Here is an 18,007-nt window from a genome sequence, read left to right on the forward strand (position 1 = left end):
GTGGTTTGATTCATTCAGGTGGTGGTTCCTGAATACCTGTTCCTTTCAAGGAAAATTTGGGTTGATTAGTAGGACTCTAAATGGCTTAAACTTTTTCTATTCCTGACTTTAAGTTGATGGGAAATCATTCACAGTCATAGAAGATAGTTATTTAAAGAAAATCAGAAACACTAGTCATAGTGTCACCAGGTTTATTGTTGTCATTGTTGTTGTTGGATTTAATTAGTTATTTCATATATTCTGAAATTACCTATGTGCTTAGGTGACCAAGATGGGTTGTTTTGTGTGTATGTATGTGGATGTGAGTGTGTGAGTGTGTATATGAAATTGTGAGTATGTTTACATGTGTGTGACTATATGCATGTGAGTTTATGTATGTGAGTGTGTGTGTTGGGCAATGCTCTGCTCTCTTGTTTCCAATGCTAAAACCAGTGGGTTTTAGAAACGTGGGATTAAATGAATCACTTTTGTTTCTTCTGCTAAGGCAAAGCGCGAGGAAAGGAGTGCCAAAAGATGATTAACTCTTTGCTTCCAAACACAGCCTAGTGAAAAAGACACACTCAAAAAAAGAAAAAGAGTTTCAGGAGAGGTAGCATGAATGTGCCTTTTCACTTGAGCCTTAGAACATTAAAACGATGTAACCAACAGAAAGGCCAAGAAGGTAAAATCAAAAGACAAAGGCATGGTGTTAAAAATAAATAAATAAAAATACGGACCATTTACAGTAGCCTAGCTATGGAAACAATCTAAGTGTCCATGGGCAGATGAGTGTATTGAATAGATGTGGTCTATACATAATGGAATACTACTTAGCTATAAAAAAGGTGAAATCTTCACATGAGTAACAAACTAGAAGAACCTTGAGGGGATTATGCTATGTTGAAATCAGTCAGAAGAAGAAAAAATAAGTAGACTATAAAGAAACAAAAGTGCCTCCCCGGTGGTGTAGCTGTTGAGCACTGGGCTGCAGAGCTGCCTACGGCCTCTGCAGCACCAATTCGATCCCCTGCTGCCGGCAAGTGTCCCACATGGCGTAACAGACCTCTCCTGCCGCCCGCTGCTCCCCTCAGCAGGGTATTTCAGGTCAGTCTGCCTGTTCTGCTCCCCACTCTGGCTCTGGTGAATTCTGTCACCCTCCTGTGCTTCTGACTGTACCCAGTGCGTGTATAAATAAATAAATAAATAAATAAATAAATAAATAAATAAATAAACAAACAAACAAATAAATAAATAAATCTTAAAAAAAAAAGAAAGAAAAAGAAACAAAACAAAAGGCAAAAAATTCCTAGAAATCTCACTGCAGAACTGAGGCTACCAGACAGGGAGAGGAATGGGTGGAAGTGAGGAGCTAAAAGGGGATGTGATGTGGTAACTTACATCTGAAGAGGTGTGAGCCTGTACCCCTAAATTAATTTTTTTTAAGATTTATTTACTTATACAAGAACCGGGTTACAGACCAGATGCGCAGAAGGGTGAGAGGATTCACCAGAGACAGAGCGGAGAGCAGAACAGGCAGACTGACTGAAATACACCGCTGAGGGGAGCAGCCGGAGAGATAGGAGAGGTCTGCCGCACCATGTGGGATCCTCCCCAGCCGGCTACGATCGAACCCGTGCTGCAGAGGCTTAAACTTCATAGTGCAGCACTCAACCACCTGCGCCACCAGGGAAGGCCCCCTAAATTATTTTTTTAAGATTTATTTATTGGGCTTCCCCGGTGGCGCAGCAGTTGAGTGCTGGGTTGCGAAGCTGCCCGCAGCCTCTGCAGCGCTGGTTTGATCCCCAGCTGCTCCCCCGCCACTGGAGGAGGGTCCCACATGGCGCGCAGACCTCTCCTGCCGCCCTCTGCTCCCCTCAGCAGTGTACTTTGGTCCTTCTGGCTGCTCTGCTCCCCGCTCTGGCTCTGGTGAATTCTCTCACCCTCCCATGCTTATGTTCCACTGTACTCAGCTTGTATAAATAAATAAATAAATCTTAAAAAAAATAAAAGAAAGAAAGAAAAAAAAAAGATTTATTTATTTATGCTTACAAGAACTGGGGTACAGGCCAGAGGTGCGGGGGGGTAAAAGGATTCACCAAAGACAGAGTGGGGAACAGAATAGGCAGACTGACTGCAATACCCTGCTGTGGGGAGCAGCAGGCAAGCCAGGAGAGGTCTGCTATGCCATGTGGGTACTTCCTTGCCAGCCAGAGATCAAACTCCTGCTGCAGAGGCTGCAGGTAGTGTCAGAGTGCTGCTCAACCCCTTGCACCACCAGGGAGGCCCTGTACCCCTAAATTATGTATAGTATTATAAAGCAATGTTTAACTAGGAAAAAAATAATATGAAAAATGAATTTTTTTTAAAAAGCATGGCCCAACATCACACACGTGTTCTTCTCATGAAGTCACCATGTGCTAACTTGCAGGAATTGCTGCTAGTGTGTGCCTGTTAAAAAGGTTAAGAAAGAATGTCGGCCTGGAAAGGTTTTCTTTGGTTGTGATGAAATGATTACCAGCTGTCTCTAGGAATAAGCAAAAGCTTCATGGAACTCTAGCAGACTCAGGAAGATCAAGACAAAAAGGCTAGTGACATTATCACAGACAATTGATGGCAGCACAGTAAAGCCAGTCATTAAACTTGACACTCAGAGAATGACCCTTGGAAATCATCCTCCTGTGGAACCAAATAAGCAGTGACTAAAACATGCAGGAATAAACACTACTTTCCCTCATTCCAAGTAAAAAGATTGTTTTATTTCACAATGGACTTTTGGATTCATGAAAAAAATTGAAATGATCAATTTGGAGAGAGACTTCTAGAATTTTACCTTAAGCTGATCACCACCATTCTTGCCAAATCAGCGAAATGTACCATTGATTCTATCTGCTGTCCAGAAAGACTTTCGAGGATTCTAGCATTTGTTCCACTGAGGACTAATCATAACTAACAGTCCATGCAGCTCTTCACATAAGCCTCCAGTGGGTTTTTGTGACAAAGGTGTTTCTTGATAATGGACCTCAGGCATCTTCACATCAAGCAGTTCTGTTATCCACATTTTTGCTGTAAACCTTTTTACATTATAGTTTACTTGCCATAAAGTAATTTTACCATAAAAGAAAAGAGAACACAAAATAAGAGAGGAACATCTGAAATGTGAAATGTTAATAAAATTAGGAAGACTTTTTTCATGCCCATGTAGATTCCTGGCAATACTGATCAAAGTACTGATTTTCTTTTGAAGATTTTAACTGAGTATTTGTCTTGCAAGTCTTTCATTTGTTCATAGTATTGTACATTTTTTTGTTTTTGTTTTTGTTTTTGTTTATTTGCTAACCAAACTTACTAGAAATATGAAATCAAAGTGGAAAGCAGAGAAGTGAAACCAAATGATCAGATGGTTCTTTCTCCTTTTATGACCATGTGTTTGGCAACACAAATATTTGTGGCTGCACAAAGGTGCCGCTAGAAAATGCCTGCAGTGAAACTCAGACAGGTAGAAAGACTCTGGCAGATGAGGGCAAGACAAAGACAAAAACAAAGAGTTCCAGGGGAAAGGAGGACAAATGAAGAGCGTGCATTGGCAAAAACAAAACAAAACAAACAAAAACAAACAAACAAAAAAAAAAACCCTTTTGTTCAAGTGAAAAAGATGAAACTCATTATTTGCTCATTACCAAGGGGGAAAGTAGGCTGTAGCAGTTCCTGGTTTATTACCAGAACCTCATGTATGTTTCCTGTAAGATCCTGCGAATGAGCATGTGTGCGCAGGAATGTGTGCAAGGCCATTGGTCACTGACAGTATCTTGATAAAGAAGGTCAGTGCCCATCAACACACCCAGGAACCCAGGTTCTTTGGACAGGGGCTGCTCCTCTAGTTAGAAGATTCCACCACAGCTTCTGAAAACTGCTCTTTGCACCCTCCTGCAAACCTTCACTTTGGGGCTTGTCCATGCAGGTGGCTGTAGAAATCTGGGATCATGTCCCAGCTGTCCCACAGACTGGCTGTTGGGCTATAGGCGAGTCTTTTTCTTAACCTCTCAGATGCTCGATTCCCTTCCAACCATGAAAGTATGGGTAATAATGGGAAGTGATTCATAGCATTTAGGAGGATTTCATGCAATTGTATATGTGAAATACCAAGCACCATTGCCTGAACTTAGGAATATAGATGGCCAGGAACAAAAATACCAGGATGACTCTCCTTTTTCCAGCTCAGGCCTGAACCAGGGTGTGAAGGCACCCATGATCCACTGTTTTGTGAACACAAACACACACACACACACACACACACACACTCAGTTCCCAGAACTCAGCACAGCCCAACTTGTGACTTTGTGACTGAGCTGTGCTGTGAGGCCCTGGCTGCAGAAAGAAGTGTGCAGCCCCCCACACTGTATGAACTGTTTGGAAGAAGCCTTTGAGGACAGAAAAGTCTTCTGAGCCTCTCCACAATTGTCAGTACAGGGCCTAAAAAAATGAATGGTGTTGAACTATGAAAAGGAAACACTCAAATTCAAAAGATCAGCAAAAGAGAGGTTAGAACAGATGTACCCCAGGGGAAGAGGGAAATGAGATGATATTAGAGGGCCTTTGAATTACATTTGGCATCTCCTTACTGCTTTAGAATGTTCCACTGTGGAGACTGAAGCAGACAGGGAGAGAGAGTGAGTCTCCCAGGTTTGTGCAGCTTGGCTTGCTTCTTTCCCCAGAGGTCACAGGGGAGCCCCCTTCATACCCAGGGGAGCCCAGAAGCCTTCAGTGCCTCTCTGCCTTCTGTCTGGCTCCCTGCCTCATCAGTCTTCTCTGAGGACACCCAGTATTACCTGCAGAACGTCTGAAACGGTGTTCTAAAGGCACTTTTATCCAGTCCAGATCCTTTTATTCTAGTTCTAAATCGAGTGCCCAGGTGGCTTCCATCCCCCAAGAAGCTGGGCCCCTGGATTCCATGGCAGACACCCTGGGCCACGGTTGTCAGCACATCAGTGAATCAATGCAACCAACATGAAGCCCTGTAAGTCTCCTTGTGCTGCCCGGGAAATAAGTCACGAGAGTTCTGCAGTGAAACAGACAATGGAGAGAGTTTTGTAAGCCCCGCGTGCCTGTCCTGTGTTGTGGAGGGCCCTTTGAGGTTTATCCGTAGCCCCATGAGGAAGGCATGCTGTCGTTGATTTTAGTCCATCCTGAGGATAAAAATGTAGGTATCTGCCATGCCAACCCTAGCAATGTATCCTACAGAAATGCACCACGCAACCTCAGGGGTCAGTCTTCTCTTTTCAGCTCTTAGGTCCCCACTGCCCGTCCTAAACCCCTTTCTGCTTGAGGTGGCAAGGCTGTGGGGCAGAAAGCAGAAGGGCTTCAGTTCCAGTTTTCTCACTTACTATTCACTTTGGATGAATAAAATAAAAGGGTGGGGACATGGGGACAATGAAATGTAGTCCTATGTGTAAGGTGCTTTTCAGAGGGCAGAACCAGAGACATGTAATATCTGCCCTTTCCTCCCCGCCCCGACCCCTGCATCTGTCTCCCCTTATATCACAACCCTGTCCTGCCAATAGCAACTCCTACTCCTTGGTATTGCACAAAATATATTCCCATTATCACCAATGGATTTGGCCCTCTGCCGCAGCCCTGTCCACCAGCCCAGTAATGCTCAGGCCGGCAGGCATCAGTATTTATCTCAAGGTGACACTTGTAATGGATGATTGCTGCACTTCTTAATCCATTTATGTAATCCTTCCTGCTTTGCTTGCAGTTATTTTCAGGGCTTTAGCAGCAGTAAAATGGTTCCTTTCTCAAGACAGAGTTCATTCAATTTAAATCTGGATTGATTATAGCTAAACTTATGGCATGCCTTTATAAAGGAGGGAAAAAAACAGCAATAAATTATGCACAGTAATTATTTAGCATTTATTCAGCTTCCACAGTGTCCTGGACTCAGCACATAATAGTTGGGGAAATATCCCTGCCCTTGAGAATCAAGCGACAGTTGCCCCTGTCTTAGGGCAGGAGAGCAACACAGCTGCCACTTCCTGACCACATGGCCATTCTTACAGCAGGGCTCATGGGATTTAGGGACTCTTCACCCACTCTTGCTGTCTTTGCTTCTGATTTCCCTAAGATGCATTCTCTTGACAGTGTCCTTAATCCTGACCTCTACTCCAAAGGAATCTTCCTTACTGTGCCTCAACCAGTTTTGATTTGAGATTTAGACGCTAGAGTACAGGGGAGACCTGGAGATACCTGCTAACATCATGGGCTTCCTCCTGTGCAGGCTGATGGAAACAAGGACAGGGACTAGGTAACGATGTGGTACCTGTGCAGACAGCAGACTTGCTTTTAATTGTCCTTGGGGAGAAGAGAGTCTCCTCTGTGCTACCAACCAGAAGGTTTGGATGACAAATGGATGAGTGATTGGATGCATTTTGAGAACGCTAATTAAAATGTAATCTGTGTAATACAATAATACACATTTAATTGAGTAACTATTTCTAACTTAAATGAGAAAATTTTAAAGTGATGCTCTTAACTCATACAAGTGCTAATAACCACACCTCCTTGTAATCATTTATATAATGTAATGGCCAAAAAGAAAAATAGAGGAGAAAGATCTGAATTCTTTTTTCTTTTGCTTTTCTACCATTTGACTTTAAAGAGAAAAATGAAGGAAAAAGAAAAATAAATCAAGATGAATAATAACCAACATTAACTAAATGCCAGGCATACTACAATCTGTCCTTTAAAGAGTGCTATAAAGAGGCGAAGTTAAAGTCTTCACATTCTGTAGCTTAAGAGCAGAGGTTCAGAACTGCTGAATAACTTTCCAACTAAATGGAGGCAAACCCCAAAGAAGGCAGCTGAGCTTTGCTGCAGAGCCAAGCACATAACTGCTTGTACTGCCCTGCCTGCAAGGATGCTTCAGATTCACAATCCCGAAACCCCGGTTCTTTTGACATTTCAGTTCACCTTGGAGTAAAAATGAAGCCAAAAACCTTTTTCTTTCTCACATGTACTTGTAAAAAGTTATTACCAGGTAAGTATGTTTGAGTGATTGTCCCTAATGTTAACCCAATGCAATTCAAATTTTATTTAGGAAATGGATGAGAGTCAAGATTTTTTGGAATCAAAAAGCAATTTATTTTTTTTTCTTTTTAAGATAAAGGCAATTATTTTAAATTGCTGAATGTTTCATTTTCTTTCTGTGGAACTTAGATTTTGGTTTTTATTTATTAATTTTGCATTGAAAAAAAGTGCAAGGACATTTGAGCCAATATATAGATTTAACTCTTTTGTGGTTTTTTTTGGGTTTTGTTTTTATTTTTCTGTTGTTTATTTTTGAAAAGCAAATAGCATTAAATACCTTTGGTGCTTGGGGTAATAACTTGAGATTTCAAGACAGAATCAACCTGGGCTAAGGTTGACCTCAAAGAATCTTCCTACCTCATTCCCCAAAACACATGCTGAGTATTTTTGCTGATAATTGTGTGTTCACTCACACAGACTGTGAGACTGTGTGTGTTTCTTACAGTTGACCTGGACCGGCTCAATGATGATGTCAAACGTTACAGCTGCACTCCCAGGAATTACTCGGTCAACTTGAGAGAGGAGCTGAAGCTGACCAATGTGGTCTTCTTTCCTCGTTGTCTCCTCGTGCAGCGCTGTGGAGGCAACTGTGGCTGTGGGACTGTCAACTGGAAGTCCTGCACGTGCAATTCAGGAAAAACTGTGAAAAAGTACCATGAGGTATGTCATTATCAAATTTCTGTATGGCAGTGCTGCATTAGCCCCTCTCAGCTGCAAAAATCATGTCATCTATAAGATGTTGAAAGACATAGCTGTTGCAGGTTGTTCACTGCACATGGGGATCCTGCCAGGGCAATGATTGGCAGGTGAAAGTATACTCATGTTAAACTTAGTCTAGCCAAGTGTTATAGAAGGGGCTAAGTTTGTCCTGAAGGACTCCTTTTCTAGTCCTCGTAATACAACTTAAGAGTCACAACAGCCTTGTTAGAATAATCAAATGTATGATACATTAATCTCAGCACTTATTTGACCTCCTTGTAGAATTATGATGGTATTCCCATACAGCCTATGACTGCAAAACCCAGGTTGCTTTAAGAAAATGCTAAAAGACAGACTTTAAATCAAGTCATTTAAAAAACTGAGCAGAGTGAAGATAGCAAAATGTACATTATCAGAAAATATACATTGTTGGAGATTTCTTTCACTCTAAACATGAAAGGATTTTTCTTCTAGAAAATATATTCCAAAATTGAGTCCTACCTGAGACATCAGCTCTCAAATTATGCAGCAATAAACAAAAGAACATATAAAGGTCTAAGCAGAGTAAAACTTTAAGGAGAAAGTTTACTAATGATAGCAAACACAAGCCTTTACTGAGTCCCAGACCGATTGGAAGTCATTACTAGCTCAGTTAGCAGCTTCTCAACAGTGCTGTAAGGGAAGGGGTGCTATTTACACTTTCTTTTAATAGGTGAGTAAATTGAAGCCTACGAGGATCAGTAAGTGGACCACTGAGACATGATCAATAAATTACAGAGCCAGGACTTAAACTCTGATCAACTGGTAATCAAGTCTGTGTTCTTATCATTAGATCTTCAGTAACACAGTGCTCTCTTTTTAAAGATACAGCACAGAGTTGAGTGTTAAAAGAAATGTGGACTTAAGGGAAATGGAACTGCTCTTGACACAGACAACAGCTCCTTTGCTTTCTGTTTCTGGGAACATTTGCAAAGCATCAGGGTTATGACACTCAGTCTTCAACATGTGAAAAGGGACTGAGAGAGGGTAGCAGGTAACCCCTTACAGGGTGCTTCTGGAGACCAAATAAAATAGTGCCCGTGAAAGGCATTTTGTAAAATGTAAGACAACACCCAGAAATAAGTTTAAACTGTAAACTAAGCAATAAAGCAAACTTTATTAAGAATGACTGTTGTTTTGTACCAGTAGCCACCAAAACAAAGGAAAATGGTTCTCCTGAAATATTTTTTTTCTTTTTTTAGTCCTGAAAATAATTAAACAAGAATAATAAGTTAGGAGGCAGCTTCTGAGCTCTAAATGACAAGAGATACGTCATAGCTGATATTTTCAACTTGAAATTGTAGGAAGTCATGGGCTAACCTTAGGTGGGGGAGCACATTATTTTAGACCAATGCAAAATGCATTTTCTTAGTCAGAAGGATTTCTTACTCCACCCCATAGTTTCCAAAGGGGGAAAAATGTTGTCATATCCAGAGAATGCAGTTGCCTGGTTCATTGTGTGTTGTTTTTCGGTGACCCAATGAACTCCAGATTGGATGCTAGCCTTCACGTTTAAGACCTGAGTTTTATGGGCTTGAGTCAAACCCTGAGCCTCAAGGCAGAATGCAATTAATAATCAGGTTAGAGTTAAAATAACCTCTAAGCAACAGTAATGGTGAGGAACGACATTCACGTTCAGTCCTTAGATGTATTTGTAATCAATTTATTTTCATCTTGCCTGGGCTCATATAGCATTTAAAAGCTTGATTCTTTAAAGTGCTTTTTGTGGAGGGCCTCCCTGGTGGCACAAGGGGTTAAGCGCAGCACTATGAAACTGTCCACAGCCTCTGCAGCACGAGTTCGATCCCCAGCTGGTAAGGGAGCTACCCACATGGCACAGCAGACCTCTCCTGTCTCGCCCACTGCTCCCCTCAGCAGTGTATTTCAGTAGATCCGCCTGTTCTGTTCCCCACTCTGTCTCTGGCGAATCCTTTTACCCCCTCTGTGCCTCTGGCCTCTTTCCCAGTTCTTGTATGCATAATAAATAAATCTTTTTAAAATATATAAATAAAGTGATTATTGTGGAAATGGTAGGGTTAAACTTACATCCCAAGGACTCTTTCCTTTCCCAAGGAGTTAATAAGACCTCCTAAGGGCACTTCCATTAATTCCTTTCTTTTTCAATCACAGTAGCTGTTTCCTGTAAATTTCTATTGCAGATGAATACCTAGAAGGGGAAGGTTTCATCTCTCTGTTCAGTCACTTGAGTGGGACTAACATGTTGGCCTCTTTTGGAAACTGCTGTCTAAAGCATCTCTTTGAAACATGTGTCATAACACTTTTATTGCTCGACATCTGCACAGCTCTATACAAAATCACTCGGCCGAGTGCAGGACACAGGCCCAAAGCTGCATCAGTCCCTTGGTCAAGCACTCACCCATCACATTTCCCTGAGATGTTAAAATGTGTCATTGTCATCATTCTGCAGGTGCCCCGAGGAGGAACAAGGGGCTTGTTCCACCCCCAGAAATGGGGTTCCTCATGCTCCATCTCATCAGGGAAAAATCCTCATCCTCTACTTAGTTCTGTGTTTGTATTATTATCAATATAATTTATATACTATTTTTATTGACAATGATAATAATAGCTAGAATTTCTGCAAGACACAGAGGATTGGTAGTTAATAGCTAATGATAAAAACTTTACCTTTTTTAAATTTTTTAAAGATTTGTGTATGCATGCAAGAGCTGGGGTACAGGCCAGAGATGCAGGGGGTGAGCAGATTCACCAGAGACAGAGCAGGGAGTAGAACAGGCAGACTGACTGAAACACCCTGCTGAGGGGAGCAGCAGGCGAGACAGGAGAGGTCTGTTGCGCCATGTGAGTTTCTCCCTGGCCAGCTGGGAATTGAACTCATGCTGCAGAGACTGTGAATAGCTTCACAGTGCTGTGCTTAACCCCTTGCACCAACAGAGGGGCCCCTGATTTACATATGTTTACATAACTCTAAATTTGGGGGTACAGCTTCACTTTTGACATGTTTCCTTACTTGACCCTTCCCCAGAACTCCTGTGCCATACCACTATCACATAATCTCTGCTCATCCCTTTGTCTGTGTTCCTGCCTCAGGGAAACAAGGGACCAGTTTCCCAGCTCCTGGTTGCTACTGAAGAGAAGCGAAGCTAGTTTCTAAGAGACATGAACACCTCAAAGGAGATCAGTAGCCCTAAAAAGCAGGCTTGTGTGACTGTCCACAAATATTTCAACACCCAGTGTATAATGAATAAAATCTGAGAAATTATAAAGCTCCTAATGAAGCTGGTATTATTGTTCTTTGCTCAGACTGTGTGACTTCCTCTGGAGCAATGTGAGCAATCTTCACTTGTAGCACTGTTACCATATTTTTTATTCCTGTTCTCAAAAGTTGTTGGTACCCTGCTTATGACCTTTTTTCTTACAACCATTCCTTGCCTTTTGGAATATAGAGCATATATAAAAGATACTTTGGGTAGTGATTTTTTAAAAGGAAAGGTTCCAAAAAGCATAATGTGTAGCTGATTAGAGAATGCTATTATTTCAGCTTTCATCTTCCCTTGAAAATGCACAATGAAGTAACAGCCTGTTCTCCAGAATTCTGGCGACTTTTTAAATTGATTAATAGGTTTCATTATTGGATCCCTGGCGATGTCTATTCAGTCAACAGCCAAAATTTTAGGGAGTAGCGGAGAGAGAAAGAAGTTAATTTTCTCTGTCTTTACTCTCATGATTTTGTCACATTGCTGACATTGCCACCTGCAGCGTCTAGAACTTTCTGCAGTGATAAGAATGTTCTACATCTACACCATCCAGGATAGTAGTTCAACCTGTGGTCATGGGGCACTCTAAATGTGTGTGATGCAAAGGAGAAACTACACTATTAATTCAATTTAATCTTGACTAATTTAAATATCAGTTGTAATACATGGCTAGTGGTTACCAGATTGAACAGTGCCAGCCTAGCCCATCTCTGTTCTGGCACATATACAACATTGAATCATTCCTGTCTCTGGGAAGATGAAAAAATTAGAGGCTTTTTAAAATTTTTATCTGGAACTTAATATAGTAAAATTATGCTATGTATTACCGTTTAAGAGTAAGAGATATAAGTAGATATTTATACGTGAAACAAAGGTTCCTTAGGGGTATAAATGTTGAGCTTCTTACTGAGGTAAGAGTCCATGCAGGTGCCTTTGCTCTCTTACCTGCTATGCCAGGAGGGGGCCCAGAAAATTTTATAATGTGGTCACATAACCAAAGTCAAGAAAATCTTTTTTCTATTCTTTTCCTGGAAATAGCATTTCTACAATTTGTACAGGTTCCCCATTTCTTTCCCTCTCTCACTGTTTGAGGGATATTGTAGAGACCTCTCCTGCCACACTTTCTTGCATATTCTTATGAGAAACAGGACAACAGGGGGAAAATGACTCAAGTAGAAGAGAGACTGTGTGGATTTTCTACCAAATTCCTCCCAGGTTTCTTCACTCAATCCTTATAGGTTATTCACAAGAACATATAATTTTTGGTTCCCAGACAAACCTGAAATTCCATGACATCCATTAACTGTTACACTGTACCCCCAGAGTCTCAGCTCCCTGAAATTGTATAAGGCATATAAACAAATTGGTGGCATGCTAGGTAAATGGAGAAGAGAGATGTGACCTGGAACCGTGAATGTTTAGAGAATGCTTATGAAAAGTTGACTCACTCATGGGTAATGACCCCCGTACTGTTCACTGAGTGAAGAGAAGCTTCTGCAGACTGTAAGGTACAGTACAAATATGGTGGGGTCTGGCTTGCTCAGCTATGACTTCCAGCGCTGATGACTCATTGACCTGTGAATGTAGTCCTATGTAGGGACTAGAAATGCTTCCCTTCTCTATCTAGACCTTCCTGCCAAAGTTTAGCAGACCTGTCTTAGGGAATGATCCCTCAGGTTGGCAACAGGTATCTGCATCCTGAGTGACACCCAGTGCTGGCGCCATGCTCTGAAGTTCTGTGCCCAGCTAGGTTTCCATTCTGTTCTCTGCAGTGGGTAGGCAGAAAATGCAGTCCTCCATCCTCTAGGCTGCTATTGAAATCATTTGATTCTTTAGTCCTGTAAGCGTAGGACTGTAGTTTAATGCATCCTGTAGGAACCCCAGAGCACTCATGGTAAACTTCTGTTAGAGGAACTGGTCATGATACCAAAATGCATTTTCAAAATCCCTAACAGTTTTATAGCCAGATTCTCCCTAAAAGCTCAGCCTTTAGTCAACCTCACACATAACTTATCAGTGAAACGTTGCTGAACTGTTCAAGCGCTGTGTCTTGTCGCGGAGTGTGATCTCGCCCCAGCACATCCGTGACAGAGCCCAGCCTCTGCAACCACCATTTTCTGCAAATTTAGCAATGATCCAGGTAGAAAATAATATCTGAACCCATCTCAAAATAGTTTTGCTTGTAGCGATTTAAGTTACAGAAAAATTGACTACCTGCCCTTAAGAATCTTAAGTTATGCACATTTATCATAACATCTATCCACCTGAAAGGAATCAAAATGGAACAAAAATATGAGGCATTTTCTTCCTTAAGAAACTATCTGTGTATCCTAGGTATTTATCCAAGGACACAGAAACATTAATTCCAAAGGGCACCTGCACCCCTAGGTTTATAGCAGCACTATTTACAATAGCTAAGCTTTGGCAACAACCCAAATGCCCAAAAATATATGACTGGATCAAGAAGATGTGGTACATATACACCATGGAATATTACTCAGCAATCAAAAAAGATAAACTCATGCAATTTGCAGCAACATGGATGGAGCTGGAAGGGATCATGCTCAGCAAAATCGGCCAGGAAGAAAAAGAAAAATACCGGATGGTCTCACTCATAGCAGGAATCTAGAAAACCTAAATAAAGGACCAGAAAAAGAATAATTATAAGAACGAAAAAATCAAAATCAACAAACAACTATGAACCAGAGACACACTATGGGGGTGGGCAGGGAAAGGAGGGATTGGGGTCAACATAAGGGGATTGCAATTGTATAGGGAATATAAAAATGAAAGAAAAAAAAAAGAAAAAGAAACTATCTGTGTAGTGAATGCTGCTTGATTTAGAAGTTGGGTAGAACCTTAAATAAACTCTTTAATGAGTCAAGTTTATATAATGCATTTGTCCTGAAATATGTACTCAGGTACCTATGTCAGCTATTCATTTGGGAACTGCTACAAGGCCATAACAACCTTTTTTATATTCCCAATAAACAAGTGCCCAACTCAGCAGATAGTTTTTCTGCCTGGTATTGTTTTATTAGTGGAACAGCTTTATGCAATGATTCATTCAGTGCTTTATTAGCAACAAGGCACAGCGCTGTAGTTAAATATTTGTTGTGATCTAGCTATTTGCAAAGTGAGCATCTTTGATTTTTTGTCACGGTGTGAAAACCTCCATTAGACTCAGTCATTCTCCATTTACTAAAAGTCGACTTAGCCTGGCTTCGTGTGATTTTTCAGGTAGTGGACATGAGTCAGAATTTCCATTTTCACTCATAGGTGATAAGCCATGGCCGACTGCTCCTCCATGAACTTGTATTTCAATGTGTGCTGCCTGGAGTGATGGCTCAGAAAATAGGAAAGCATTTTGTGATGGTACCTGTTAGCCAGTGTCCTTCAGCAGAGTCATAATTCAATGGTTCCTTCCCCTTAAAGGTGACAAGATAACTCAGCCAGTTTGCTTTCTCAGATAAACGCTCTTCATTTTTCGTTTTGCTTTCCATGCTCCCTTGAATCAGCTTTGCTTTCTTCCTCCGTTCTATGCTGTGTACCTGATTCTAAGACTATTACATGGTCTGAAAGCTTTTAAACATCAGTACTGTGATCAGCCAGAAAAGCAGTCCAGGTTCTACTTTCTTCAAGCAGCCCTTTCCTGTCTTGTCTGGGAAAATGTCCGCCAGTTCATTTTCTCCCCTTATCAGCAAAACACATATAAACTGTCCTCACATTGTTTAATATGAAATACAGAGAAAATCCATGAACAATCAGGAAACCAATGTGAAAAAAATGCCCAGGCTCAGCCCTCATCTCAAAGCACACATTTTTGTTTGCCATCAAATGAGAAAGCACATCACTCAACAGCACAGATTTAACAGGTGCCAGTCATCACAACTTATTAGGCTTTGATAACAGTCTTCTTTAAGCAGAGAATATTTATCATATACTCAGCTTCTTAGGAATCATTTCCATCTCCTATTTCTGTCTCACACACACACACAAACACACCCACCGAAGCCTGGTTTACGTGCAGATAGTTTTGGATAATAGAGTCAAATTCATCTTGGAGAAATTCTTGGTGAAGCTTTAGGAGTCCAGGCCCAACCCCTTTCAAAACACTGACCAAATGTAACACAGGAAGACATTTGTATCTATCAGAATACCCCAAAATATGGCATGTTCCCCAAGCATTGCTTTATTTTTGTTTATTTTTTCATGGAGACATGTCTTTTACTATTTATGGATACCTCGCAGGAAAGGACCTGGGAGCAAAGAAAGACAAATGTCATTTTAACTCTGCTTTTGCTATTTTGTTGTTCAGAAATGTGAGAGGATTAGAAGTGGTCTGAAGATGAGTCACTTTATTTTGGCCTGTGTTTGATTTCCTGTCTCATTTTGCTTTGCCTCTGTGATTGTTGGAGGTGGGAGAGAGGAACACAGGGAGGGGGTTTCAGGTGCACAGGAAATCATCTTGTACCCCCTGGATTCTTCCAGAGTGGCAAGCAATCAAACAAGCTTCACACAGATTGATAAGAGACAAAATTAAAAACAAGTGTAATGATGACATATACACCTCCTATATGCCTGGGAGGAACTCCCCCATGTCACTTTACCATATCTTAAATAGCTTGGCTAAGACAGAGGAGGTTAGAGGGAGAATAGGAAGGTCAGTTAGGAAAGATACAGTAGGCAGGATGTGCAGAATTGATATCTGCCTTTTCTATTGAAGAGAAATAAGGAAATTAGGTCTTTCCAGAAGGGGCCCTTCCACAGGGAAGTTTATATATAAATAGCAAGAGCAACCTTCACCCAACCTTCAGAATCCCTCCATGAAATAACCTCTTGCCAAAAAGACTTATTTTGGAGTAGCATATATATGCTTCCCTACAGAGGTAAAAAGAAGAAAGTGTCAATATCCACTCATGCTTCCGTATTGTAGACATTACCCACCAGTCACTGGGATGCATTTCTTTAGCAACTGCTATGTTCCCAACGTGCTGCTGAGCTGGATACACAGATGTTAGGGCATGAGCTCAGTCATATGGAGTCAACTTCTGAAGCTACCAATTACTAGCTTTGCGACCTTGTGCAAGTAACTCGATCTTCCTTTTTCCTTATATATGAACAAAATTATGAAATCCCCTAGTAGCATATCAAGGTGTTGCAGTGAAGCCCAAATAATTTCATTTTTGCAAAGTCACCACCACAGTATGTGGCGGCTTGTTTAATGCTCAACAATGCTAGCAATTGTTTTACTATCCTTGCCTTCCAGGCATTTATAATCCAATTACAAGAGAACATGCATAATAAAAGGTGAAATTGTGTGATCTATATTGTAAATGAGTAAAAGTAGAAGAGAAAAAGATGACAGTATAATTAGTTATCAAAAATGGTATTTGGAACAGTTTTGCCAATATCTTTGTAGCTTTAGAATCCTTGTGATTATTTCCTGAACTCTCTAAGGTGTTCCTTTATTTCACAGTTTTGTGCTCCCAGTGTTCTCTGGAGACTTTTCTCCAAATGGGACTCCATGCTCTGCTCTTTGTCAGCACAGCAGGCTCCCAAGCTGGACTCCACTGAAGGAATGCAGAGCTTCCAAGGGGTTACCCGCTGCACCCCGAGGGAGTAATGGCTAGATGTCAGTGTAAATAGCCGATGATGCGTCAGTGCTAGGGATTCCATGTCTGTATTTCCTTGGGGACAGTTTGGGTTTATTTGTGACTTGAAACATGTAATGTGAGGATGAGAAAATTCTGAGAATGGAATCCTTTGTGAGGAATTGTAGTGATGCCATGCAAAGTTATGCAGGCATGAAAGCAAGATTTTGTCATGTTCAGCCTTCACCGAGGACCAAAATATACCCAACACAGTGTATCGGGTCCCTATACCAGTTCACATCTGATGCCCAGTACACCTCTGCGACAAAAGCAATTGCATGTATGTCAGAGAGGCATTGGATTAGGATGTGCTTAAAGGATTACTAATCAGTTGTCATAAAGAGAAAAAAATATCATTAGGTTGAGTCAAAGTCCAAGGGCTTTCTAACACAAATATGCTTCTTGTTCTAGGTGCTAAAGTTTGAGCCTGGCCATTTCAAGAGGAGGGGCAGAACGAATAAGTACATGGCTCTCATTGACATCCAGCTGGATCACCATGAACGGTGCGATTGTATCTGCAGCTCAAGACCCCCTCGATAAAAGAATGTGCACACACTCATATTAAGCATGAACAAAATGTTAGTTTAAAGGAGGGTGTTGTAAGAGACCCTTTCCTCACCAGCAGCCGAACTTACTACTAGCCTGCGGAGTAATGAATACAAGTGTTGCTGAGTGCCAACTAGCTTTGTTAGTGCCAGGGCAAGTAGAAAGATATATCACCAACTTCTATATCCAAGAATATAGGATTGCATTTAATAATAGTGGCTGAGGGGATGTGTATAAATATATGCATATCCTTGTCTATGTGTACATAGATCAAATGGTTTATTCCATATATATAACCAGGTACACCAAAGCTTACATATGGGTAAGTTATGTAGACCCTTAAAATCTTTTGACAAAATAAGGGATATATTAAATACAGAAAATATGTCTTTAGAGGATTGGGAAGAGGAATTTGTTTATGTTTTACTTTTGAAACACAACATAATTTTGGATCTTGCTCTCTCAAAGAAAGAAATGTCTATTAAAAACCAATAGATAAGTTTTTCTTCTGTATGCATCTGAATTGATTATAAAAAAGGTTTTTGGGAAAAAGGCAAAACCTAAGCATTTTTCCATGAGATAGACTATGTACTTACCTATGTGGACAATAATTACCTGTCACCAAAAGTTTGCCATAATAATATAGGTGCTTGAGAAATTGTCTTCCTTATATGATTTTTGCTGAGGCATGCTAATTCATTTAACACCTGTCTCGAAATAATTTCTCAGAAATTTTATTGTTATAATCCTACAAGAGGCAATTTGTAAACT

General features: G+C 40.9%; 1 protein-coding gene across 2 annotated transcripts in view; it reads left to right on the forward strand.

Annotated features, from left to right (window-relative positions):
* The window catches only part of PDGFD (platelet derived growth factor D), a gene marked incomplete at its 3' end in the record, with an annotated part of 247,675 nt that extends 230,445 nt beyond the window's left edge, over positions 1 to 17,230 (forward strand). For both annotated transcript variants that reach the window (XM_084251626.1, XM_084251627.1), the window contains exons 6-7: positions 7,508 to 7,722; positions 17,102 to 17,230. In XM_084251626.1, coding sequence (XP_084107752.1) covers positions 7,508 to 7,722; positions 17,102 to 17,230 — 344 coding nt within the window. The remainder of the gene's footprint in view (positions 1 to 7,507; positions 7,723 to 17,101) is intronic.
* Positions 17,231 to 18,007: the final 777 nt, after the last annotated feature.

This window comes from Talpa europaea (assembly GCF_964194135.1).
Source record: "Talpa europaea genome assembly, chromosome: 12".
NCBI classification, from domain to species: Eukaryota; Metazoa; Chordata; class Mammalia; order Eulipotyphla; family Talpidae; genus Talpa; species Talpa europaea.